This window comes from Plectropomus leopardus, chromosome 2, assembly GCF_026936395.1.
Source record: "Plectropomus leopardus strain MGB_pleo_1.0 chromosome 2, ASM2693639v1, whole genome shotgun sequence".
Lineage (NCBI taxonomy): Eukaryota > Metazoa > Chordata > Actinopteri > Perciformes > Serranidae > Plectropomus > Plectropomus leopardus.
Genome location: NC_142177.1, coordinates 9,051,296 through 9,077,282, shown reverse-complemented (window position 1 = coordinate 9,077,282; position 25,987 = coordinate 9,051,296). Strand labels below are relative to the sequence as shown.

Genomic DNA, 25,987 nt, shown 5'->3' with positions numbered 1-25,987 from the left:
TGAGGCTGGTTTTAGACTGAATGTTTAAAATTTTGACTGCTGTTTTTTTTTTTTTTTTTTAAAATCCAAATAAATTGAAATTTTTTTTAATAAAAAAAGAAAAAAGACTTTAAAAAATCCAAATAAATGTAATGAAAAATTTACATTTAAGTCAAAGACATGGATTTACACTCAAATATATAGTATCTTAATACCTAGCAGTGTATATATATATATATATATATATATATATATATATATATAACAGAAATTTTAAATTATATATATATATATAATTTAAATTTTCTGTTATTTCTGTTATGGGGGAATTTGGCCTTCTTATCCCGACAACACCACTTCTAAAGGGATTGTATTCATTACAGGGAAATGATCACACATTTATGGTTTCACAATAATATTCAAGTCCAGTGGATCCTTTCACATTATTGCATTCATTTGCATAGACATTCCAATATTGGAGAAGCAATCTGAAACTTTTTTTTTAATTAACTAATTTATTAGTCAAATAAATCTTACAGCTAGTCTAATATGGCTGAAACTCTGGAAAATGGGGATTGATGGGATTGGTTTGTCTGTAGTAAAATCATCAGTTGAACTAGGTAACGCCATGGTGTATTTTTTTGTATCTCGTGTCTTAAATGGTCTTTCAGATCAGAGAATCATTTTAAGATACACTTCCCATCTCTGCAAGGCAAAAACCCTGACAAGCTATGATTCTGTTATTTGGCCTTTTTGCATTCAGAGCAGATTTGCTCACTCTACTGCTTTTAAAAATGAATGCAATGATTTAAACATGCAGTCCGTCAGTGAGCGAGGAAAAGGTGAAATATTAATGCCTACATGCTGTTACAGAACGACGAGGGATAAATAAACAAACAACCAACAACTTGTACTAAAAGAATAGAGTTTTATTAAGCATCGTAGCCTTCAAATACACCACGCCACAATCCATCAGTGTTCAATCAAACCCAACAGCAGTTCATTCTTTTACAAACCATGAGTTAAGAAACTGATCAACTTACATAGAAGGTAACCTATTTAGCTCTGGCAAGGTGTGGGGGGTGGGGGGGTACACCATTTCTCTGATTACTAATGAAACATGAAAAGGAAAATTAAGTCAAACTGTTAAATGATTATTCTGGTGTAGTATGAGTTGAAAAACAACACTAAAATAAATCTCAAAATTGATTACTGGCTGACAGCTAAAGTCTTAATCGGAGGTGTCGAGCGCATTTCAGCTACAAAAGGTGATTTTCAAAGCTTTTTATGTGATTTTTTTTTATCAGGTATCTGACTAATGCATAAAACAGCAACAGAGAACAATATTGTGTGAATACACTATTTCAAAGTGGGTAGATAACTTCCTGTTTTTTTTTCTTTTTTTAGTTAAATGCAACAGAGGTCACAAAAGAATCAAGGTCAGAACAAATTGTTACTAACAGTTAACACGTTTTAAGGGCCATCACTGATATTAGCCATTCGTTAGTTTGCGAATGTAAGGATGGAAGAAAAAGGACGACATGCATAATAACCACACGCCTCTGAAACTGTGAACCATGCAGAAGGTTTTTTTTGATGAAGCGGTAATACTACAGCTCTATGCCTGATTCGAGTTGAGTTTGATTTCTAGAGCCTTTTCTTGAAATCTTACTTACAGCTTAATGAGTGAAATGACACAGAGCTCATCTGAACTAACGCACAGATTTGCTTCAGTATAACCCAAAGTGGTGACCCAGGCGGATGTGTTGCATTTTTTTCCTCATTTATACGTTTGGTTTTCATTAAGCAGTTACCGGACAACACAAACTTGATAACAGTACTATTGCGACATGGCGCAGGGTATCAACCTATAAGAACTAAAGTATTTTCCAATTAAAGCTTCTTGGAGCTTTAATGCACTAATGAAAAGGAAAAAACATCATTCTCATAAACATGTAGAAATCTTGGTGATGAACAACTCCTTAAACTAGCAGTGTGTCACATTTTTTGTGTTTACTGAGAGGGATCCGAATCTCTTTTCTTTGTCTGACAGGAAAAAGGTACATTGACTTTAGGCTTTCCATATCTCCTAACCCTGTTCCATCATTCATCCTTCACCCTCTCTAGAAAAATAAGCTTACTCTTCTTTTTTTAAGACAGCGGCCTCCACACCTTCATCTCTATGGCAGCCGTTGTCTACATTTAGTGCATTTAAGTGAGGATTAGAATTGCACGTCTTGGAGTCGCTGCTAAAGGCACTTTCAGGTTGGATGAGAGCCCTGCGTTCCTCTTTATCTCCGTTCAGCTGGTCCGGCTCTTTGTCCTCCACGCCATTCTCCGTGGTCGAGCCGTCGCATGGCGCAGTGAAGGATTTCCTCTCCTCTGGTTTGGCCTTCTTTCTCTCCTTCACTGCGTCATGTCCAGATGTATGAGCAGGCTTATGAGCAGGCTTATTCTGGTGCAGAGAACAGACAAAAAGGATTTTAAAGGGATGCCGAAGACATTTACACCTCAACAGTGACTGTGAGGGTTGTACTTTAAGTCATGTGCAACATGGAGAAAATACAGGTGTGGGCTGAAAGTCCTGCTAACAAACAAACAGACTGGAGAGTAATTTAGAAGTTAATTAGCAGTGAAATAAAAGGGTTTTAAACAGCACAGAGAAGTGTTGAGGGGCTCTTTAGTTCCCACTCATCCAGTGCTGAATGCTCAAACAATGGTATTGTATTGTGTTGCTGCTCTGTAATTAAACAGTGAAAAGAGCAACAGCTGTATTTTGATCTTTGTGAAGCACATGCAGTCTATGTTGAAGCTTAACCACCACTAAAGTGATTATCCCACATTCCTAAAAAAGGGATAATAGAGGTTGTTTTTTCCAATTTTTGAGAAATGTAAATGTAAATTTCATCAGCAAGTCCATATGTCTAGATCTACTGAAGAGGACCTTTAACGCTTATTTTCAGGTGTTTACGGTTTCTACTCGAACATGTTTACATGCTTTAAAGGTCAAAAAACACATTATTTTCCTTATACTGTCTGTCCAGGAACGCCTGTATTCACCCTTTGTCTGAAACGCTCTGTTTTATCGCCTGCCTCTTTAAGCCAGCTCCCCAAAAAGCCCAGTCCGCTCTGATTGGTAAGTGTTTTCGGGTCTTCCATATCAGTCTGCATTATCACTGCAGCCAGGGAACAACTCCGAGTTATATCATGCCAAATCATCGATACATGATTCTAAACACAATCGGACATGTTTCAGCAGAAATATGATCAGAAATTGTGGAAAACAATTATAGTATCAGCAACCAGGATTGCATATTTCCCTATATTAGCTACATGCAGCAGTGTGCCTATGGGGGAATGACTGTAATGTAGAATGGCGGCACTTTCTACCATTAAAAAACAATACCAATAAAAGCTTCTAAACACAACTGAACATGTTCAAGCAAGAGTATGATTTTATATCAGGGAGAAATTAACATCAACAACCAAGATGCCATGTTTTACTGATGTTAGCATGTGGCTACATGTAGCAGTGTACTTGCAGCTGGGGACTGAATATAATAGAGAAAAGCTGCACTTTCTATCATAAAAAAAACACAAATAAAACCTTCTAAAAACAACTGAACATGCTCCAGCAGAAATATGAATTGGGGAGAAATGTACAACAGCCCTGATGTCAGCATGCAGCTTAATGTAGCAGTGTAAGCTGAATATTATGAACACTTGCAGTGGCGTGCCTGGAGAGGAAAACCATATAAAGAAATCTGGCCCACTATAACATCATACTGTAACCAAAGTTGACAAAACTGAGTGTTCACAATCGTAGTAACCTGACCATTTTGCTCAAGGGAATTACTTTACATACATTTACCTCATTATTTGAAACATTTGCCACATTAAATATGAACATCCTTCATTGTAACACTATAAATAAGACACAAAATACAGAAAAGCATAAGAGGTCCCTCTTAGATGTGTAGTTCCAACATTGTAAGCTTAATGCAGTTATTTTGTTAATGTTGTCCGCACACAATATATGCCTCCAGGCCAGCAGGACCTAAACATGTCTGCCCTTCAGTCCAGAGAACTTTTGGTGAGACTACTGTTAAATTTAAAATGGACATTTATGATTTGCAGAGGATCATTTCTAATGATTTCAGTGACTTTCTAAAGAAATCCCAAAACCCAGATTTCCATGATAGTTTGCTATGGATATTCCTGGTCCAGCCCTAATTTTTCCACCAGGCCAGCACTGAAAGGCTGAGAAGAGCTTCTACCCTCAGGCCACTAGGATCCTAAATTAAGACACTGTCTTAAATTGTTTTGATGTAACAAGTTTTTACTTTTGAGTACATTGTGAAGGTCTGTGTTTCCCATGTGGAGAGTGATTGATCTCTGACTTACCAGGAATGCTACCTGACTCTTGAAGGCTCGAGTGTGGTACCTGCCTCCCCGACCAAACGTCCTAATGACAGGTGTGGAGATCACACCTCTGGGACGACTACAGGAGACAGAAACATGTCCACATGATTTAAAAATAAAAAAAGCATCAGAAAAAATAGACACAATAATGTTGACACATCACCTGTATCGACAGATAAAGGCTTTAACAATCATTATTGGCCCAGAATGAACATTTATGCCACTAGTACAGGTAGATAAGATTTGGATGTAATTTAGTCTAATTATTCAAAATAGGTCAAATTTGTCCCCAATCCTTTCAGGACAGTCTCAAGGAGAGCATCATCCAAGCCTGTTAAAATAGGATGAATTTGACATTTGTTTAAAAATGTTACATTAAAAATTAATATGGTGCATTTTACATGTAACAAAAGATAAAGCAGTTTTCTTATTTTTGCCCCGTGGATGTGTACATTTTGAAAAAGCATCGCATTTTTAAAAGCATTGTATTTATGCCTGTATCTGCCAAAGGGCCATTATGATGAGAGTAGCCAAAATATTATGTTAATTCCACAACTGGAGAGACTTGAAAAATATGTGCATATATCAGCATCAATGTTATCATGCCACAGTGAAGCTGACCTTTGACCGTTTATAAAATGTCTTCACTTCAGTACCTCATCCTATTAAACATTTGTGTGAAATACTGTCATAATTTGCGTATGAATTTTTGCGTTATTGGCGAAAACATGTTTTGTGAGGTAACAGTGACCATCCATGGCGATCGCTGGCACAGAGACATGAAAAAGATAATAAAGTACATCTCATCTTCTTTCTGTACTCACCCTCTATTTGGTCCACCAACAGACACCACCTGAACAGGGAAGCCTCCTCTTCCTCGGGTGCGTCGAGTGCCAGCCCACTGACCCACCACAGTGCCGGCTATCTCCAGCTTCCCACCCTGGGACGAGATTCCTTGTGGGAAAAACGATAGTGTTAACGTGCAAGTGTGTCAAACTGTACTTGGCCATTCTCTTGTGGTTGTTGAACTGATTTAGTTCACATCCTGTTACCTGGTCTGGCACACGGCACAGGCAACACAAAGTCTTCCACAGTGATTTAAGGTTTGACCCATTGCCATTAGTGGCTGCACTCACCAGACATCCCTCTGTCTCTCCCCTGAGGAGGCATCATAGGGGGTGGGGGGTAAAAGGAGCCAGAGAGGGGGTAGAAAGGCATCCCGTGAGGAGGTGGAAGAGGCGGTGGGGGGAATGGAGGAGGATGAGGAGGCCGGGTGAAGTTGAGACCTTCAAGGATGCTCTGACGCATCTTCTCCACCTTGGCAACCAACTCAGTCTAAAGAGAGAGAATCGCATCAGAACTAATGTAAACAAACACATTATTCTGCTCATTAACAACCACCTCTGCTATCAATATTAACATCTGCTTGACTTCAATACCTAGAAATTATGTCCATTTTTCTACCCAATTTTCTCACTTATAACTTATAACGAAAAATATCACCTATAAGGGTCCACAGCAACAATTTTTTCCTTTGTAAAAATAGTCAACCTGCAGAGTTTCACGTTGGCAGCACAGGGCAGCATGTTGGATTTACATTAGGATAAGACCATTAAATTGATTAGCTTGCTTAGTGCAGCTTTAAGATATTTTTTTCCTACAGTTGTATGTATCTGTGTGTCATGGTGTTGTATTCCTGAGCATTCCTGCTTGTTTGTTTTTATTGTGCGTGGAATATTACTGTAGTCCATGTAACCCTAGATGGATAACCCTAGCCTGGATTGACATCAGTTTTCTTGTACTGCATTCAGATGCCTTTTACAAGCATTAAAATCTTTGAAACGTGAGCAAATTTGATTTCTTTCAAAAACATGGGAGGAAAGGCAATCAGCAAGTTGGCACGAAATGTCCTGCAAACTGCAAAAAAAAAAATAGTAAAAGGTGACAAGGAAATAAGCTCAAAAGAGAAATTAGAAAATCACAATACTTACTTTGGTTATAATTATGTATTTAATACCAGGTAAGAGGTGAAAGTGTAGATTTATCATTAATATTATTTAAATGTATTATTTTATTTTTAGCAGGTCTTTTCCTGTTTTTGTTTTGTTGCTATTTTCAGAATTTTTTTTACTAATTTCCTCCCAATTTTTGGGTCATTTTATGTTAAATTGCTCATTTCCTTCTTTCTACGTTTCGAAAGAATTCAAGCCAGGTCTTAAAGGGTTAAAGCTGGAGTGCAAGACTTTTGTCTCCCCCTTCTGGCAGTGAAAGCAATTACACAAACACTGTTGACTCATGCTTTCAAAATATGCCTGCAGGTGAACTCACGGAGTCTCTCCTGCCCCCAGAAACACTCTCTTTTGACTTAAATCCCCCCTCTGAGCGCTGGGTTGCGTTATTATCTAGCCCTCCACTGTACAATGTTTTCTTGAACACTTTTTAGGATTTTCTACCAAAGTTTCCACCGTACTCCTAGCTGCTGCTCCATCACTACGTTCTCTGCCGGCTTCCTGCCCACATTTCGCTCTATCTGGCTAAAGTAAAATGCATCACTTATAGTGTGCTAGTGCAGGAAAATTGCTGAAGACACAACTCTGGTATACTGTGAAATACAAAGAGCTTTCACTTGTGACAAAAGGCTTAATCAGCACTCGTTTGGCAAAGGCTTGATATAACTGACCGCTATGTATATGTAAAAGTCCTGCACTTAAGCTTTAATACAGAATTGTTAAAAAATCATATGTTTTCGTAAGCCAGTGCGCTCAGCAGCTACAAAGTGTCAATTAATATTAGCCTATTGTCAGTGTTTAAGTCTCATCCTTATTTAGTTAAAAGAACAGGAAACTCAGACGAATCATGAATTTGTAATAAGTAATAATGTTTTTGTAAGTGTTAATTATGTATGGGGTTTGCCATCAGCTCTCAGAAAAGTCACTGAGTGTTATAAATTGCTTCTATAATACTTCCATTAGCTAAATGTTATTATCTGTATTTCCTGGTTCAGACACAGAGATTTAGGCCATTTTTTCCGCTTGGTTACACATATGAAACCCTCTTAGTTTCCTCCAAAGCGTGACTGACAGTCGACGATCTAATTAGAAGTGACCCCCCTTTCTGTGAAGAATTGGACAGTGCGGGTCTACAGCGTGTCATAAATGTTTGTTTGGAGGATTTTTCATGATAAAACTAACACAGAGTTTATTACAGGGGACAAACTAAAAGATTTGTGTGCAGCCTGAATTTCAAGCAGAACTGGAAACAGAACAATCAGAGGCGGGGCCGCAAATCTTGCTCTTTGTGGAGTCTTTGTGGAGTTTAGCAATGAGGTTAATAGTAGCGGTTAATTCATATTAAAAAAGGTTGAAATACATTTATAATTTGCCTACACTGTGACAGCTTGTTGCATCAGTAACCTGTCCCTTTCTCTTGCTGTGTGCATTGCAGAGCTTGTTTAATATTTTTTGACGTGTTGATTGAAGTTGGGATTATTGATAGTCAGTGTTCAATACAAACAAACTTCTTATTTGGTTTCATGGGGTGAATTTGTGTTCTCAGTTCTGGTTGCTGGGAGTTTATCCAGTCTAATATACAGTTGATGGCTGTGTATATTTTCACAGCAGGGTTTCACACACACTAATTTATTTGTTGCGGCCTGCAACGATCGATACATCCAATGCCACAAATTGATTTTATATTTTTGGAGCTAGACCACTCATAAGGAGCCACACTCTTGGAGCACAAAGCGTACTCTGGGCACAGACGGAGCAGATAAATGAAAGTGAAACTTAGGCATTCATTGAGCTGGGTCTAAAAGTTTGCATTCAACACCTCTGTAGCAGCTTTATATCCTATATCTGTGTTGGATGAAGTGATGTCAGGTGATATGAACTCCAGGTTTTAGAAATATAGCAGGCTGTATAGAGCAATCAGGAAGAAGACTGACTTATTTTTAGCACAGCCAGCAATAGCCACAAGAGGTTAGGAGACAAAACTAAAAATCTAGATTGAACAAAAGAAAACTAAGGTCATTTAAAGGACACAGTATAGTAAGAGAGAGATGCGGGAGGCAGTGGTTCTAACAGCATGCTGTTTACGGCATCTTTGAGTTTGTGTTCATCTGGGACAGCTAATAAACCCTCTGCCTGTAGACGTGGGCAAAAACTGGGTGTCAACAGTTATCACACACTTAATTTAATTGCTTTCAAGATCATTTTAACCAAATTTATGACTGAATTTGGACAAATATACATATTTTTTAATTTAAGAATTGCAGGTAAGAATAAAGGTAAGTAGTGCATATTTATGCATAAATATGGTTATAAGAGTGAGTTAAATCTACATTTTGCCAAATAGGGAGTGCAAGTAGAAAGATTTAGTAGAAAGAGAAATGTGGACCTACACACAGAAAAGCAAAACTTATTGTGACAAAAAAATTAAAAGATGGCAAAAAATTGAAACCTCATAGATTTAAAAGACTTTTAGGGCCTAATATTTATAAAAGTGAACTGAAGACATTTAGGGCCTTTGCTGTAGAATGTTTTGCTGACTTGTGTGTTGTGGATGACGCTACCTGACCGTCACAGAGGTCAATGAGCTGGGCCTTCTCCCTGTTGGCCCTGATGAGTTTACTCTGAAGCAGCTTGCCGTCAAAGTACATCCAGGGACAGCAGTGCTCCCAGGGAATAGGCTGGCCGCACGCATCGTTGGCAAACAGAGCCATGTCCACTCCGCTCATGAACAGAGCGGCCAGCTGGACTCCTCGAGGGTCCAGGTTGTCGATCTGCAGAAGAGAAACATCCAGACTTAAAAAATATCAACATGCAAAGACAAACAGACAGTATGTTCCATCAACATCCGCACTGAGCATTCAGATTCATAAAGTGCAAAGCAACGCACAGAGCAAGCGAAAGCAGCCCATTCACTCCCGGCTGCCAAAATACAGCGGTAACACAACCTAATCCAGCCAACACAAAAAGCCAGCACACACAACCTGGATGTTCTGGCACAGCGGAGAGCAGACAGAGATACACACAGACAGACCACAAGGACCAAAGCTTGTGTGGATGGTTTACGTGAAGGCCAAATGAGAAGACAGCTCGGTCTGAGATACGGAGTTGAGAAACCATCCACACATTGACACAAGAACCCCTCTGAGTCCCTCAAAGCTCTACAAAGATCATTTTAGTGCAAAGCTACGGCTTCAGGGACAACATGCTCGTACAAAACAGCGTTTTGTCGAGGAGGTTGTTTAGTCTGTAGATTATGAGGAGTGTCCAGAGAAACACAACAACATGACCTAACAGGATTCTTGTAATCAAATTGACAATTAGAGCCGTTAAATATGTACAGACCACAGTAAGTGACTGACTGGATGGCTGACTATGGTCAGGACGTTCATCACTCGTGTGCGTTTCTCAGACACTCCTCATATCATAAACACTACACAATCACCTTCAGTTCCTGCAGCTGGTCAGGCTCATAAAGTTTAGGAGAAAGTGCTTGGGCTAGGAACGCGTCAAGTTCATTACGACGCAAAATTCTTACTCCTGGCCAATGTAACATAAACCTGAAGCAAAACACAGAAAGTTAACAGTGTTATAAACACCAACAACTGTCTGCAGAACTCCTCATTTCCTTTCAGTTTACTTCACACTGGACTTCTCACCCAAACAGTGACACCTACACTCATTATGTGTGTAAATTCCAGCAGTGTACTCACCGCAGCACACAGCAGAGCACCATGAGGGGCGTGGGGACGTTGGCAGGGTTCAGCATGGCCGGAGTGTCGGAGCGCATGCAGGCCAGGAACGCTCTCATCCTACGATTCTTGTCCTCCACGGCCTTTCCCAGCCACAGCTTCTTCAGGTTGGGACAGGTCCACTCCCTGAAAGGCAGAGCCTCCACCAGCTCTGGGGTGTGGGGAGACTTGCCTTTGTAGGCGGCCCACTCTTTCACCATGACGTGCGTATCTGGGAGACAACGTTTGAGAGAGACCAGGGTTTGGACTTAGCAAGCGTCCCAGGTTCTGTTTTACAAATTGTGCTGCAAGTGGGGATGTCACAGTGAGGACATTTGAGGGATGCACCAATTTATCAGTTATATATTGGAATCAGCCTTTATGACTGTCGCTAGCCTATCATAAATATAAGAGGACATTTGCTGACAGCGGTGGCCGATGTTTTTCTGTTGTGTCACATCAATTTTGCGCAGCCTAAAACCAGTGCTCAAGACCAACTTCATCCTGTTTTCCCGGGCACAATAGAAAATGTGTTTCAGACAAACAGAGATCTCCCCCAGGATGCCTTCGGGATGAAAGGACACAGTAAACTCACTATTGACACATCCTATTGTTTCCCTGATAATTCTACGTGGTGAACAAGAATCCGTCCAGGCGTTCTTGAGATTTTGGGTTCACAAGAATGTGCCGGACGGACAGATGTATGTAAGAGACAGACAACCAAAAAAAAAAATAATGCCTCCGGCCTCGGCTATCACTGGCGCGGAGGCATAACAACAAAAAAGTACTGGTACCGGTATTGGCCAAACTGTTATTTTAAACAATTTCACAATTGGTGCATCCCCACTAATATTGCAGCTTGTTTTCCAATATCTTTACACTGAACGGTGAGAACATTTGAAGAGCTGTAGGAGTAAAAGACTCGAATCATCAGTGTTAAAAAGCTGTATTTTTTATTTTACTGTGTTATCATGTGCTTTCTTCTGAATCCTGCATACTCTGTGTTCACATGCCCCGCAGTACCAGATTACTGTAAATCTGTGTATTCATACAGTAGATCAGCAATTAGATTCTCCCCCAACTCGACCATAATTTGGAAACCTCACTCACTTATTTGAATTGATTTCCTTAATTGAGAAAGTTGATAGAACTGATAGTAAAATTTCTGAGGAGAATTCTTTGCTAGTTAGGACTTCCTGCTCTGAGACCCTTGTTGTGGCCCAAAAAACCTCAGTGCAGGATTTCAGAGTGACATAAAGGAGCTTTCTAACCACAGGACTCACATTCAGGGAGGCAGTTCTTCCTCATGGCGAGTCTCTCAGCCTTCTTCCTGGCCTCGGCCAGGCTGAAGAGCACTCCGTAAACATATTGACGGATAGGCCGAAACAGCTGCACTGCTGAAGGCAGGTCTTTGTTAGCTTCATCTTCAATGGTGACAGACAGCTTAATCTCTCCCTGCAAAGATACACTGTTACCTAAATGCTGCACAATGCCACAAATAGATACTTCAGCTTCCACTCACTAATATGGTGTCTGTGTGGGACGAGCATCACTTTTGTTTAGACATGTTCATACTTGTGTTTTGTGGGGGTATTTTCTTTAATTTTACATGAACATAAATAGGAAGAAAAGACAAAAATAAAAGCTAGGAGCAGCTTCAACCCACACATAATCAGGATGAGTCTGACCTTGGTGAGAGTGTGGTAGATGTAGGGGTACATAAGGCCCTTCTTGTGTCTGTGCTCGGCCACCCGCAGGACCTCGGGGGCCACGGCAGGGAGAGGCGGGATGGTGATGTCCATGTGGTTCCTGGTGGGCATGGAGAGCAAGGAGGGGATCTGGACATTCAGGCTCACAGTGGGGGTCACACAGAGGTCAGCCTGAGGACAGACAAGACACAGCATTTTCACTTGAGTCATGTAGAGAGACCTCTTATCAGGTTTTGAGTGTTCCTGTTGTCTTACTCACTTTTATTTGGTCCCCCAGCTCTCCCTCTGGTGTGTTTTCAGAATGTGGAGTCTGTCCGTCTCCGTCCCAGCCTCCCTTATGGTCACTAACATGACTAAAGAAACAGCAAACAGAGAGTGAAGACAAACCATTGATCACCTTTGACTGGCAATCGTCCATAAATACTTGATGTGAACTTGATGTGTTCATACAGAAAATAAAAATAATTACAATGAAATCACTGTCCCTTTCTCGTATCAACAGGTGGCAGCAGCTTGACGGCCTTCAAGAGCTCGCCAACCTCTCTTTCTTCTGATCATTACTGTCAGACTTGACACTATATAAATCTACACTTGTCTTACAATCTAAAAAGACAAAGATGGACAGTGACACAAAACACATCCAATTGTTGTGTCATCTGAAAGTGACACTGTTTGTCCCAGATTATATTACAATGGCCATATCTTAATCCACAGGAGGCAGGGGAATGAAACATCAACAAAAAGAGCATCCTGAACAGAAAAGGCTGGAAGGACTCACTAGAATCCATCCCAACAAACTATAAGCAGTAGATGTTTTTCTCTCTAAGAGAATCAGTGTTATGATTTTCTAAATTATAATAGCCAAATATTATGTGGCAAAAAATGCCATTAGCTTTTCATTCACAGATGACCAGAGGAACAGAACCGTGTCAGCCACCATTGCATCTGTGAATGTAGCTTCACACTTGAGCCATAAATAAAGAGTCACAGCAATTTTACTTAAAATCTGTGGGGGCAAACACCAACACATGCTCCAGAAAACAAAAAAGAGCATTAACAGAGTTAAGTGCAGAGTGGAAAGGCTTCCCTATTTTTCTAGGGATCATTTTTCGAGGCTTTTTCTGTAAAAATCTAGCTGTATGACAGACGGCACTTGCACAGAATACTTATATGTTCCTGTTCTATGTTTCATTGTTCAGAGTTTCAGCCACACGAGTTTTAACCCGTATGTGGCACCATGTGATGTGGCTTCGGGGTGTTCGCAGAGTTTCCACAACATAACGGAAAGCAGCCTATTTATAATACCCTCATCCATAAACTACCATTTGAATCATAAAAATGACTCTGAACATAACTTGGCCCTTTCAGATGGAAATGTTAATAGCCAAGCAGTTGAATCTCAGCAATAGGACAATAGGAGAATGTTGAAATAACTTAACATTAACACAACTACTTCACAAATAAATGGCCTCAAGTGATGTCAGCTGGAAGACTATGAGTTTAAAAATAAAAGAAATCTGGAGGTGTGGAGTAATAAAGAATAAGCTTACCAGACACTGCTCATCTGATTGAGGCTACATTAGCTGCCACTTACCAAACATACCCAAATCTCCATTGGCAGTGTATTGCATTGGGGTTAATGCATGCACCACGGTTTGACAAAGAAGAAGATTGTGTGAAATATATTGTTTCTGTCAATAGGATTAACACTACAGATGCTACAGGTTACAGAGCCCCTGAAGGGGACAGCTGGGCAGGGTCAAACACAGGTCTGGATAAAAAACAAATTCAGTTTTCTAGTACAAGCCCATGTCACTGATGCTTGTGTTTTAGTCAAAACAAATCTCCATTTACAAAAGTGAGGCGGTGTCATGTGGTTTATTCAACCAAATGAGAGGTGAACTCTTTACGACCTCACATTTCTGCCATCAACTTCTCAATCTTATCTGTAGCAGCTAAGCTTGGTTTTAAGAACTGATGCATAAGGCACAGACATGGTGCCATCGGACCCTGTAAGCTGCTGCATGAGAAGAAGCATGATCAGGACCATTAGCACGATGCTACAAGATGCTCTCCTCCTCTGTTGATAGGACTCAACCAAACAAAGGATTCATATCAGTGTTTGTTAGTATAAACAAACTGTGCATGTCATCTGGAGATCAGTGTTTACAGAGACAACTGCTAAAATCAAGACTATAGAACATGTTTTCAAATGTGGAGACTAGCTACAACGCTGAAGTGAAATTATTGTGTGCTACAAAGCTATTTCACCAAGAATTAGCTGAGGAAATTTGCTGCAAGAAATAACCATTACCTTACAGGCACTTTAACAAGATAAAATCTCTTGCAGTGCTTTAATGGCCGTTTTAAGTGTTAACATTTCTGTTAACTATTTCCAGACAAAATACTAACCGGAAATGAAGAGACAAAACTACACCACAATGTATATGTTGTTCCTGTTAAGCATGGTGATCACAAATAGGATGAAACTGCTGTAATAAATAAGGTTATATGGACTGAAAGCATGGTACAACCCCAATTTAAAAAAAACTGGAAACCGTAAATAAAAACAGAGTGCAATGATTTGCGAATATTTTTTGACCTATATTAATTTAATATAGTACATCAGAAAAGATATTTGACATTTAAACTGATTTTTGTAAATATACATCCAAATCCTGGATGTGCAGTATCTTGTCTTTGTACAGAGCCAAATCATTGAATTATGTTTTTATTTAGACTTTTCCCAGCGCCCAAACTCTTTAGGAATTGGGGTTGTAAAGGATTTTCACTGGTGACAAAATTGTCCCTGTCCCTGGAAAAGACAGGATATGACTACCTGTGGGACGATGACAGACTGATGATCTCTAACAGCTCAGGAGTTTGACCCTGACTGGAGACAGTCACAGAGAGTGAGTGTTGTGTTGAACTCACTTGGCAGTTGTGCCTGAGCTCTCTTCATTCTCTGAGGAGGAGGATGTGGAGGAGGCGTTGAAGAAAGCAGCCTCTGTGTGGTTGGGGCTGCCGGCCTGGCCCGGGTTGATGGGAGAGGACCTCTCATACAGCGGTGTGTGCTTCCCTTCATGAGGAATGTTGCTGAAGCTGTTTTGCTCCGTGAGGCCTTTCTCCACCGAGTCCAGAGCCAGGCTGCGCTCCACCAGAGGCTCCGGGTACGAGTGCTGGACCTGAAGACAATGAGGAGAAACATGCACGTGTAATTCTCATGAAGCTGAAGCACCTGCAGTACTTTACTGTTGAGCACAGTGGACCTCGCAGGCTTACCCCGGGTTTTACAGGCAGCGGCGCCTGTGGAATGTTGAGCATTTTCGGAAACGGCACTGCAGCAGTCATTCCCATTGGTTTTGGTCTAACTGTGAAACAAACAGACAGAAAATTATCAGCATACAGACTGGAGAGTCTGGACCTGCAGCACAGAGCTGTAACTATTAATGAGGACAAGTTCATGGGCGGTACCTGCAGGGTTCCCACACATTTTCAGGGACAAAATTTCAGAACTTTCCATGACTTTTTCACTTTGGAAAAGTGTCACTGACGGTACTTTTCTACACAAAAACACACACACACACAAGTCTTGCCTCCGAAAACAAATGCCGGCATTTTATATTGTAAAAATCTTACGCCACCTTAAACTTTGTTATTTTAGCGAGGTTATAACAATCATACAGAATCATCCTGATGATGCAGGAAGACAATCGCCCAAACTGTCTAACGAACAAGTCGCCTGTCAGTCTGTTTAACTTTATGTTTACTCCTCTTGGTTTGCTTGTAAAAAGTCAAGAGTGAACAGTAATGGACCAGAACTGAATTTAACGTATCTTTTTTTCCCCCTGGGTCAGGACCAACTGAAATCAACTACAAGCAGAAAAGCTACTCTCTCAAGCTTTTCTGAATGTAAAGCGCTTCAACAGAAAACTCTGCATCATCACTCTGCATATCTGTGATTCTGAATCCTGTGTTTGCCTGAAATCATGATATCTAGGAGAAGTACACACATTTCTGTCACATGCACACATTTTTATCTGTCATAGAAGGAAAAGCACAGGTGTTAGTGTAAGCGAGGCCTCTGGCACGTGTGCACCAAAATGCAGCCACAAAGAAATGACTTACAACTGTGTTCGACGAGTAAGAAAGCTACGTTTGCTGTAGCCTTTACGCGTGGGCATGACCAGCAGTCTAAGGGCTCATTTATACTCCCTTTATGTGCAAAAACAGATGTGCAAGTTTCAAGTATTTTAAACGTCACTGTCCTCATACCTCCATGCATCCTTTGTGATGGCACAGATACAGCCAATAGATCCCACTAGAGAATAAAGGCAAAAGTTTCAGAATACAACAAACGATGCGACTGTGGAGGAGGTCCTAATAATGTGCCTTTTAACTGAGGCAGCGTTGTAGACAGTTTTGGTCTGTGATGCCATTAAATACATTGCAACATGTGAACGTAAATATCTTTTCACTGTATTTACAGATTTTTTATGTTCTGCCATTTTTTAAAATGTCTTCGTAGTGTCCTACAACTGTGTCTCACTTGAACCTTGCTAATCTGCCTCCACAATTTCCAGTGGTACTGCTCCATTTCATCCATATTCGTAAGCTTGTGTACAATGTGTACAAATATGGACAAAAGTACACAGAGTAAGAACAGAGGCCCTGTCTGTCTTTGTATATGTTTCTAGTGTTGAGCAAAATGAGCCTTAAAGGAAAACTTGGGCACTTTATTGAAGAAAGTGGAGCATCTGATGCCCTTTTTCAACAAAAAGGATCTGATAAATGTGTCTGTGTTTCTTATTCCTCACAAATATCTAAGATATGTAATATCCAGGTCAATAAAGACCAAACTAGAGACCCTTAGCCACTCTTAATACAAAAAATACAAAGCTGCTGATTAACCCTACCAACATAATTCAACCACAAGACCCTCCAGCATCACTAGACAGAAACCCACCTAACTGTGGAGCGAAGTGAGGGGGTTTGCTGGCCACTGAGTAGTACTCCACTGCCTTCTTGAAGCGGATGACTTTGTCATCAGTGCACGTCTGAAAGAAAAACATGAAATAAGATGAATACACACAGAGCAGTCAGGGATTAGCTGAAATATGTGTCCACATAAGAATATATGATGCATGATTATTCTCTGGAGAGTGTGATCAGGCTACGATATCAGTTTTTCCTCTTTTCAGAGCAGCACATTTTGAAGTTATCTGTGGAATCTGTGGCAATACATTTCTCACTTCCACAATTCGCTAAAAAAGCTGAGGGAGCAAAACTGATGCTGCTAAATTAAAGTATAGGTCATGACTCAGATGTGAGTTGCAAGAGCTCTGAAGTGTCAATTCAAAAAATTGTGTTTTTTGTGTGTCTATATATTTTGTGTATTTATATGGATGAATCTAGGGTTATGGGAAACGTATTTGTGTATTGTATAAATGGTTTACGTCTACAATATATTAACCATTGACTTTAAACAATTTCTTGTTGTGAGTGACCGTGGACACCCGTCCACCACAGCTGTGGACTATCACGCAATTACAGGCTGTATTAAAGCACTGTGTCATTTTATGATTGTTTAATATGTCTTGAGAAAGGTAGCTGTCACTGGAAGCTTTTTTTAATAAATCAATGTAGAGGTGTAAAATTACAATTAAACTAATAAGATCACAATCAGCACCACTACATGGACGCTTTAAAAATAAAAAAGCTTCTTAGAGGTGCTTTATGAAACAAGATAAAAATGTAAAAGTTCAAACCAGCCTTAAATTAGGATTTTTTTCCCCGCTGAGTAAAATTCTTCTGCAGCGCTGTAAATGTTTATATTCTGCAGTCTACAAGAACTCATTTCAGATGCAGTGGGTTTCACTCACCTTGTTGAATCTAATATTTCGAAGGATTCTCCTCAGTGCTTTGCACCGCGACAAACATGTTTTGAACGTGAATTTCATTGAATATGTGATCAATCTGCATTATATCCGTTGCCTTTCAAGTAGACAGCAATGAGTGTTAATACTATTGCGACACATCAACGCTTCTCTTCTTTACGTACCTGTGAATGCTTGAAGATGTCTTTAGCAATGGCCTCCAGGTCAGTGATGTCTGGGATGGTGCGGACATAGTCGGCCACAGCCTTGATAACAACGTCACAGGGTGGGAGCACAAGCTGGTGGGCACGCACCTGAGGAAGGATAACAGAGTTCACAAAGGGTCAACCACGCAGACCACTTGAGGGGACAAATTCAAATGAACCTTTATGTCAGTGTGTCCAGCAACATCCTGTTACTGTTTAAAATGTGTTATTTTGTCTGTGGTTTGGCACATTACACAGACTGTGCAGAGAAAAACAGATAATCTCAAGTACAGCTCTGTTACCAGTCTCTTACATGTCAACTCTGGTTTTAACAGAACAGAAACAATATGTGCCGGTTTTGATCAAGGTAATGTTCATGTTAAAAATTCTTAATTTTCCATGCATCAGAAACTTTGATCAGACTGTTATAGACACACCCATCCATCTACATCACACAATCATCAGTCTCTGAATAGGCATTAAAAGAGCTTTCAGGAGGAGACGCGTCTAAATATACTACAACACCCATGAGCCTCGGTCGACATTGCCATGGAGAGAAAGCCGGTCTGAGGCTCGTATCATAGCGGTAGTGAATTTAAAACACATCACCATGGCTATTGAATGAACCTGACGTTGATCCATAATTCAAAAGCTGCAGATTGCAAAATCTCCTCTCATACCCATTGTTACATCAAGAGGCAGAGGATAGCGGGAACATGTAGTGTAAGATTCACATCTGCAGTCTTTTGGAAAACGAATCATCTGAAATATTTTGATGTTTACCAGGAACAGAACAAATACAGATTTTAATATAGAATATTCAAAAATGAGAGTTTTAATATATGTTTGGCAGATAACAAGACATAACTAAACAATTAAGCAGGGAGGCAGAATTAGAACTTGTAAAATTTACTTTTTATTTTACTGCCTGTAAGTGTTCTGGCCACATTCTTGCCAGTGAGCCAGAATTTCATAATAACCATTTGTTTTTCTCTGCAGCTCTCTGGTTACTTTCCAGATGTTTCTGAGTATCTTAACAGAGTATCCAAAGCCGCAATTGGCTCGGCAGGTGCGATTGGCTAAATGACAGAAAATAAGCAGCAATAAATTCACATTGCCTCCTCAGCTCTTAAACAGAGTGAGATAAACAACTGTGCGTGTAACAGCAGCTGCAGAACGAGATGCTTTATATATAAGCTTTAATACTTACTTCAGTTTGAATACAATTTTATCATTTCTGAATTTGACGTGTAAATGGGTTTAAAAAATGTCCTTCAAAAAAGTCAATGAGCAACCAAAGAAGAAATTAGCAAGAAATCAGTAAAAAGCACAAGAACATTAGCTTCAAATTACTTAAAACAAACAAAAAAAGAAAAGGAATTAAAAAAATTAAAAAAAAAAAAAAAACATATCAAACAACACTTAAGAAGGTGCTTAAAATATTCTAATAATACTGTAACATAATATTATTAAATATTTTAAGTTAATATAGTTTTTAACACCCATTTTTCCATAGCTTTAAAAAAATAATAATTTCCTAAATCTACCAATTCCTTACCAAGTTGCTCATCGCCCTTTTTTCACATATTTTTGAAAGAAATGTATTCAGGGGTTCAAAGGTTGAAATACTTGTGAAGGGCGTCTGAAAGCAGCACAAAAACAATGATGTCGTTCCAGAGTTCAAAGTGTTAAATACCGACAAAGCAACCATAAATAAACATTTGTTTGATTATATTTTTAAAAATGGTTAAACATATATTAGTAGTCACACCAGCAGTAGCTTCCACATTCCTTTGGTCATTTCGTTTTAAAAATGTCATGCCATTTTGCAGTAATACAACACTTATATGCATGAGATTTTTTTTATCTTTATCACTTTTTGAAAGCCTGACTGGTTGCTCTGGTAGGTGCACGGAAAAGAGAGTAGAAACCAGTGATGTCGGTCCTGCAGAGTGTCATTCAGCAGTGGAATGTACTGTGTCAGTGTGGTGGGCAGTTCAGCCTCCGTCAGGCTGCACATGTGAACCAGATGGCCTTCTGTTTAATCACAGCGAGTCATTTCAAAACTAACAGCTGAAGCACTTACACAGCGTGCCCTAAAACTATCTGGCACTGCTGTCATACAACTGTTTGACTCAACCATTCACCGATCCATGAATATCCTATTTCTGTAACCTGTGCTGCATTGGCCCTGCATAAAAATTCTGCCAAATTATGAAGTGCTGCTTGGTGGCAGCTGGTGGTTCAGCTCATCTCGTTCTCTTTTTGTACAACTTTGGCGAAAAAGCAGCTAAAATCGTTTGTGTTCAAAGCTCAGTAGGAATTAGCAAAGAAAAAGATGTCCATGCCTAAAAACACCTCCTTAAAGATATAATATGTGACTTTTCTAATAAAAAAAAAAAAAACAACAAAAAAACCCCAACCAAACCCCTTTTGTGAATCTATGTTTTGACTTGTGTACTGATTTTATCCAAAAATGTTTCATACAACTTTCAAACCCAGTGAAATCTCTCATTGTAATCGAGGTCACAGTCTGTGTCATTTGGTCGCTGTTGTCCGTCAGTGGCTTCACATCCCTTTTGTGCTTGCTTTTGTGTTGTGGCTGTCTGCCACAGTCTGTCAGACATTGCCTGTTAGAAAAAAAAACAGCTAAACCCTCCTGAACGTCTGGATCTTAAGTTATCAGAGCAAAAACTGAGTGTACATTAGCAAGAGCTGGGCTAGCAGCTCCTCTGCATTGAGAAAAAACAGCATTGGAAAAACACACATTTTTAATATGAAACTGCTTTATTCTGTGTTTTTATGTGTTTCAGTCACCAGGTCAGTTTGTTTATGAGGAGGAAACCTCAATGGATAATTTGTCTCTCAGTAAAAATCTCCTGAACGATAAACATCGAAGGAATACAAACCCAGAGAAACTAAAGGAAATGCTCCGTCTTTTGTTATTGTTTTGAACAACAGACCTTTAGTGGCAGAAAATTACATGTTGTGCATTTAACTGATGTGATGAAATCAAGTTCTTACTATGTGTTTTAGCACAGAGTAAAAACCCCAAAAGGCCATTCTGTGAATCGGCTCCTCAATTTGCGATGGGCTGCTGTATAAAGATAGAAGTCTCTTTGAAAGCTAAAACTGTTTTAAATGCAGCGACTGACGCAAAAATCAAATATACTGGCTGAATTTCTTTTCAGGCCAAGTCATATTCCCCATCTACAATTTGTAAACCAACTTACAGAGGAGGCACTCACATTAGCCATCAACGCCTGTTAAACAAATGGCACCACCCCCAGCATACCCATTGCTGCTGTTCTCTAATGCAGCCATCATGTTCAGTACAGTAGCCCTGAGAGCAGTGTCCGAAATTAACTTTTTGACTCAGGCGGCTGATGAAAAAAATCCCCTGGCTGAGCATATTTTTTTCTGGTCAAAATGATAAATTTTTTTTGTTTCACATTAGACCTGCATTTGTTTCTGTGCATTTAACTGAGATACTAATTCATTATGCTGAACACACACTTAAAGAGGCCAGAGTAAAATTTTAAATGAAATTAATTTTTAAAGAATTATGGAAAAGCTCATCGCCACAGCCTTAGCATGTGATTAAGTTCCCTCTGGTAAGCAGTGATGCAGTGTTGTTCAGTCTGGGGCTTTTTATTGTGAAAGGTAAGAAGGGAAGAAGAGGAGCTAAAGCACTGTTGTTGACAATGTCGGAAGCAAAAAGAGTTTGCTGTCTCGTTTCAAATTATGAGGCCAATGTGTCAATATTATATTCCCCTCATATGCATGTAACGCCAGCTAGCAACGCACCAGTGGCAAATGATACTTTCACTGATCAGCTGATGTCTCCTACAGTAAACAGTGCGCCAAAACTAGAGGCGCTGGAGACGGTCAGGAATCGCTGCACCGGCGCAGGTGTGCGTTTATGTGTGACACGGACACACACAGATGCTTGGGAGTAGCAGAGCAGTGCACCCCTACATGACACCAAAACGGGGTGGAGGTAGCAGAACTGACATGAGTGAAAAAAGGGACAGCCAGCAGGACGGAACCATGAATGGGACAGGTGAGACATTTTGACGACGTGTTTTGTGTGCGAGATTTAAAAAGCAGCTAGTAGCAGTTAGGAGCTAAATGTGCTAAAAATGTCCACAAATTGGGGAGACATTGAGTTCTAGAAGCTCCTTACCCTTGAAGCAGTGGACGAGTTCAGCTAACATTTAACAATAAATGTAAATGATTGTCATGTCATGTTTTGCCATTGTTATTGTTTGTAAAACGCTGCTGTACGTTACATGTCACACTAAAGGCTACCGTTGTTGTGTTACACATCACGCCCATCTAACTCTGTTGCTTCCGCAATACCGGTATGCTGACTAAAATCACACACAATCTTTGTGCAAAAAGGGCATATCGCTTTGGATTATCAGTCTTGTGATTATGAAGAAATGATTGAAATCTTTACCTTCAAAGATGCTAATGGATGCTCTGGGCCGAGCAAGCTCCAGTGAAAGGCAGCCAAGTCTTCGTCTGGCAGTATGTGGTTTCCTAAAACACACACAACAGCATAGTTAGTCATTTGAATCATCGCTTCTATTTACATTCTGCCCAGTGGCCTTTCACCAACCTAAAAGTGATGCAAAAAGGACAAAACGATTTGGATTAAGATCCAACTGTCGAGCCACTTCGTGCATCAGGTACTGGCTGGTGGTGAGGCTTTTGCCGTTGCGGCTGAGTTTGAGGGCGTGGGCACTGAAGTAAAACGGGATGTTGCACAGAGCGTAGTCCGAGTCGTAGGCCACCAGGCCGTGGAAGCCGTTCTCCCTACATAAGGCTATCACTTCCAGGTGGTGGTCCTCGATGCTCTGGACAACCTGAGAATTGGCAGAGACAAGAATTAGGATTTAGACGGTTAAGCCTCAAAATAAACCTCTTACATAGACATGCAGTGTTAGGCACTTGAGAAAAGGCAACAGAAACAGGATTATGAACCAGGTGCAGTCTTGTTTGAGCTGCTCTTAGTGAATAAGCCCTACACAGCTGATTGGATACTCAAAGAACGAGAGGCACATAATAGGCTTCGCATCTAAAATATCATCCAGAGTATGTGACAAAAAAAAAGACCTTAAAACACCACGTCAATTATGACACTGTATTTAGCATTGATACATCATCTTGTGTAACCAGTAAAATGATAGCTCCTGATCCACATTTTGACTTAGTTAACAGTGATCCAACTTTACCCTGAAAAATCTGCTTAGATGGTCCGAAATTGAACTGAAATTGAACTGAAAATGAAATGTGTACTGCATGGAACTTGTTAGGACCATTCTAACGTACGGTAACATGACGGTGGCTGCCATGCCTCCAGTTAATGAATGTTACTGACAGCAGAAACACAACATTTAAAGGTCCAGTGTGTAGGATTAAGAGGAATAAATTAGCATAAATGGCTTTGGTTTTTTTAGTGTTTAATCACTGGAAAATAAAGAATCGTTACCCATTTTAATCACCTGGTCCGTTTGTTTTAGAGAGAAAGAGACCACTGTGGATAATTCAGCTCCCCATAAAAACCTCCTGAACAATGAACACCGAGGAAATTTTAACTGGGAAAAGTTTCAACTGGTTGCAATCTGAGCTCCTCACTACTAGATGCTACTAAATCTCCCAAAATCTTACACACTGGACCTTTAAATGATATTGATAAAAGAAATTATATTTAGTGAGGATCGGTCTATACCCGTTTGCAGATCAGGCATCTGCCCAGTATCTAATCCATTCCAACCCTGTACCAATATGGCAGATCAGAGCATCCCTAACTTTCACATGCAATGTGTGCAAAGTGAACACATCATTTCCCTTTAAACTGGTTGAAATGTGTGATAGCAGCTCTAAATCGCTGCATGCACAATGAGGAGCACTTCAACCGTTTTTGCATACTCTAGCACTGTAGATACACAACTAAAATGTGTATGAAATTAAATACTGAGGTATTCATGCATATTTAACTTTTAAGGGGCTGTAACTCATTATTAGCAGTATAAATTAATCTGTCGATTGCATTGTGCAATAATTCTTTTGGGTCTATAAAATGTCAGAAAATAGCGACAGATGACTATCACAAATTCTCAAAGCTAAGGAGGATACTGTCAAATGTTTTGTCCAACCAGTCTATAAAAACAGTTGCCAAATCACTACTATGAACATGGATGGATGGCTCACTGAAGGAGCCTACCAAGCACAGACTCAGGGACCCAAATTGTCAAGGGGACCCCTGGCACTCATCTGCAAAAAGTCAGTCAAATTACTAGGTACTGACTAGAGTGATTAAAGTGATTAAAGAAGTGATTTAAAATGGCCTCAAAGAGATAAATAGGAACTTCAAAGTGATACAAAATAACTACAAAAAGGGGCAAAACAACCAAACAGACAAAAATAGACAAAAATGACCTCAACAAGACACAAAATGACTACAAAGAAACACAAAACAACCAAAAATTAGAGAATAAGATGCATAACAAGTCAGGTGTTTTCTCTCTGCTTGGATTTTTAACACCTCACCTTTGATTGATGATCAAACCTCATTACAATGTTGATCACATGCATTTATAGTCTGAGGTAATGTCACCAAATCACAATGAGTTAAGTATTAACAAGCAGGCCACCCACCCCACTGCCAACACCCCCAGAGGCTCGCTGGTTCACTTGGGCGCTAACAGCTTTTATCATGGGTGAAGTTGGCAGAGATGACATGGTGGGCAGCTAGCAGGCTAACCAGAGAGCCTGCTAATGTATGCCCGTCGGTACTCCAGAGAGTGGCTCTGCTCAACAGGCATTTTCAGGCCGAGTTTTCACTCACCCCGACGCGGAACCTGAGGAGCGCCAGTCGGATGCAATGGGCCATGCACACGGGAGGAAGGAACCAGACTTTCGGCGGCGGGGTGCCCTTGTTCTGGACGTGGCTGATGATCTGCTGGGCGGTCTGCCTCTCGTTCACCTGCCGCTTGACCCACTCGTGAAGACGGCCTTTCTCCAGGGCGCCATTGAAGCACACCAGGAGCTCAATGTTGCCGTTGAAGCAGGCCTTGGAGAGGGCTGCCAGGTAGCCCAGCATGTGGTTCCACTGGCCCCCGCTGACCCAGTCGGTGTAGAAGCCTCCGTAGAGCCGGTGCAGGCAGTTCTCGGCGTCCACCAGCAGTCTCAGCGGACTCTGAGGGGGTCTCTGCCGGCCACCTCCGACCATACTCCCCCGGGCCAGCTTCTGGAGCTCCACCGGCACCACAGCGCTGGGGCAGTGCTTTTCAATGTACTCTTGGAAACCCTGGACACCCATGTTGAGCGTCTGTTAGAAGAGGCGGAAACTTCAAAGCGAAATATCGGAGGAAATTAAACCGAAGGGGGTGCTGTGCTCCTCTCCCCCCGACAGTGAGTGACAGCCGGCCGGTAGCAGCGGATACTGCAGGAGTTGGAATAATTTCGATAGAAACGAATTAAGGCTGCTGTTTAGGCATAGTCAGTTTTTGGTGAGTTGTTGGTCATGTTGGTTCATGGCTGCTGGCGGCCATGTGTTGGTTCACGGAGCCATGTCTGGGGTTGTGAATCTGTCCGGAGTGAGAGGGAGAGAGAGTGGAGTACGTGACGACATGACGCACAGGCGCGCACGTAGGCACGCGAGGAAGCACAAGATGGTTCAGTGCTGATTACTTCCGCAGTTCATTTCACTCAGCCAAAGACAAAACTTTCTGAAACACTGCTTGTGAGAAAGAAAATATTTAAGTTTGCTGGACAAAAATAAACGATATCGTTATTGTATGTATTGTAATCGATATCTCGTGACTTTTATCTACTTATTTATGACTTTTGTCAACCTGTTTTATTCTGCTATTTATTACTGTCTGTTTGTTTTGTCTTTTAGGGTGAAATGTAATTTCATTTTAATTTATGGATGTGTATAATAAAGATGACAAATAAAAGGAATCAAATCAAATCAAATATTGTCAGTGTAATAACTGGATGTTGTTCTGTGATCTTAACCAATTGGACTCAAGGAGTTCAAGTAGT

The 25,987-nt window shown here is 40.5% G+C and overlaps 1 protein-coding gene across 1 annotated transcript; it reads right to left on the bottom strand.

Annotated features, from left to right (window-relative positions):
• Positions 1–887: 887 nt before the first annotated feature.
• Positions 888–25,562, bottom strand: fam120a (family with sequence similarity 120 member A). Its single transcript, XM_042499658.2, has 17 exons — positions 24,786–25,562; positions 22,554–22,800; positions 22,392–22,474; positions 17,909–18,037; positions 16,814–16,904; positions 15,130–15,218; positions 14,782–15,032; positions 12,107–12,200; positions 11,827–12,018; positions 11,422–11,593; positions 10,121–10,370; positions 9,853–9,967; positions 8,972–9,181; positions 5,538–5,736; positions 5,226–5,355; positions 4,384–4,480; positions 888–2,434 (listed from the first exon to the last, which is right to left on the bottom strand). The coding sequence occupies exons 1-17, from the start codon at positions 25,257–25,259 to the stop codon at positions 2,117–2,119; spliced, it is 3,141 nt and encodes a 1,046-aa protein (XP_042355592.1). The 5' UTR covers positions 25,260–25,562; the 3' UTR covers positions 888–2,116.
• Between the last annotated feature and the right edge of the window lie 425 nt (positions 25,563–25,987).

Excerpts from the sequence above, each read along its gene's own strand:
- fam120a (XM_042499658.2), bottom strand. The coding sequence starts at position 25,259 with ATGGGTGTCCAGGGTTTCCAAGAGTACATTGAAAAGCACTGCCCCAGC. Across the intron at positions 15,033-15,129 it reads CGCTGCCTGTAAAACCCGGG|GTCCAGCACTCGTACCCGGA; the intron begins GTAAGCCTGCGA and ends CATTGTCTTCAG. Across the intron at positions 5,356-5,537 it reads GAGAGACAGAGGGATGTCTG|GAATCTCGTCCCAGGGTGGG; the intron begins GTGAGTGCAGCC and ends TTTTCCCACAAG.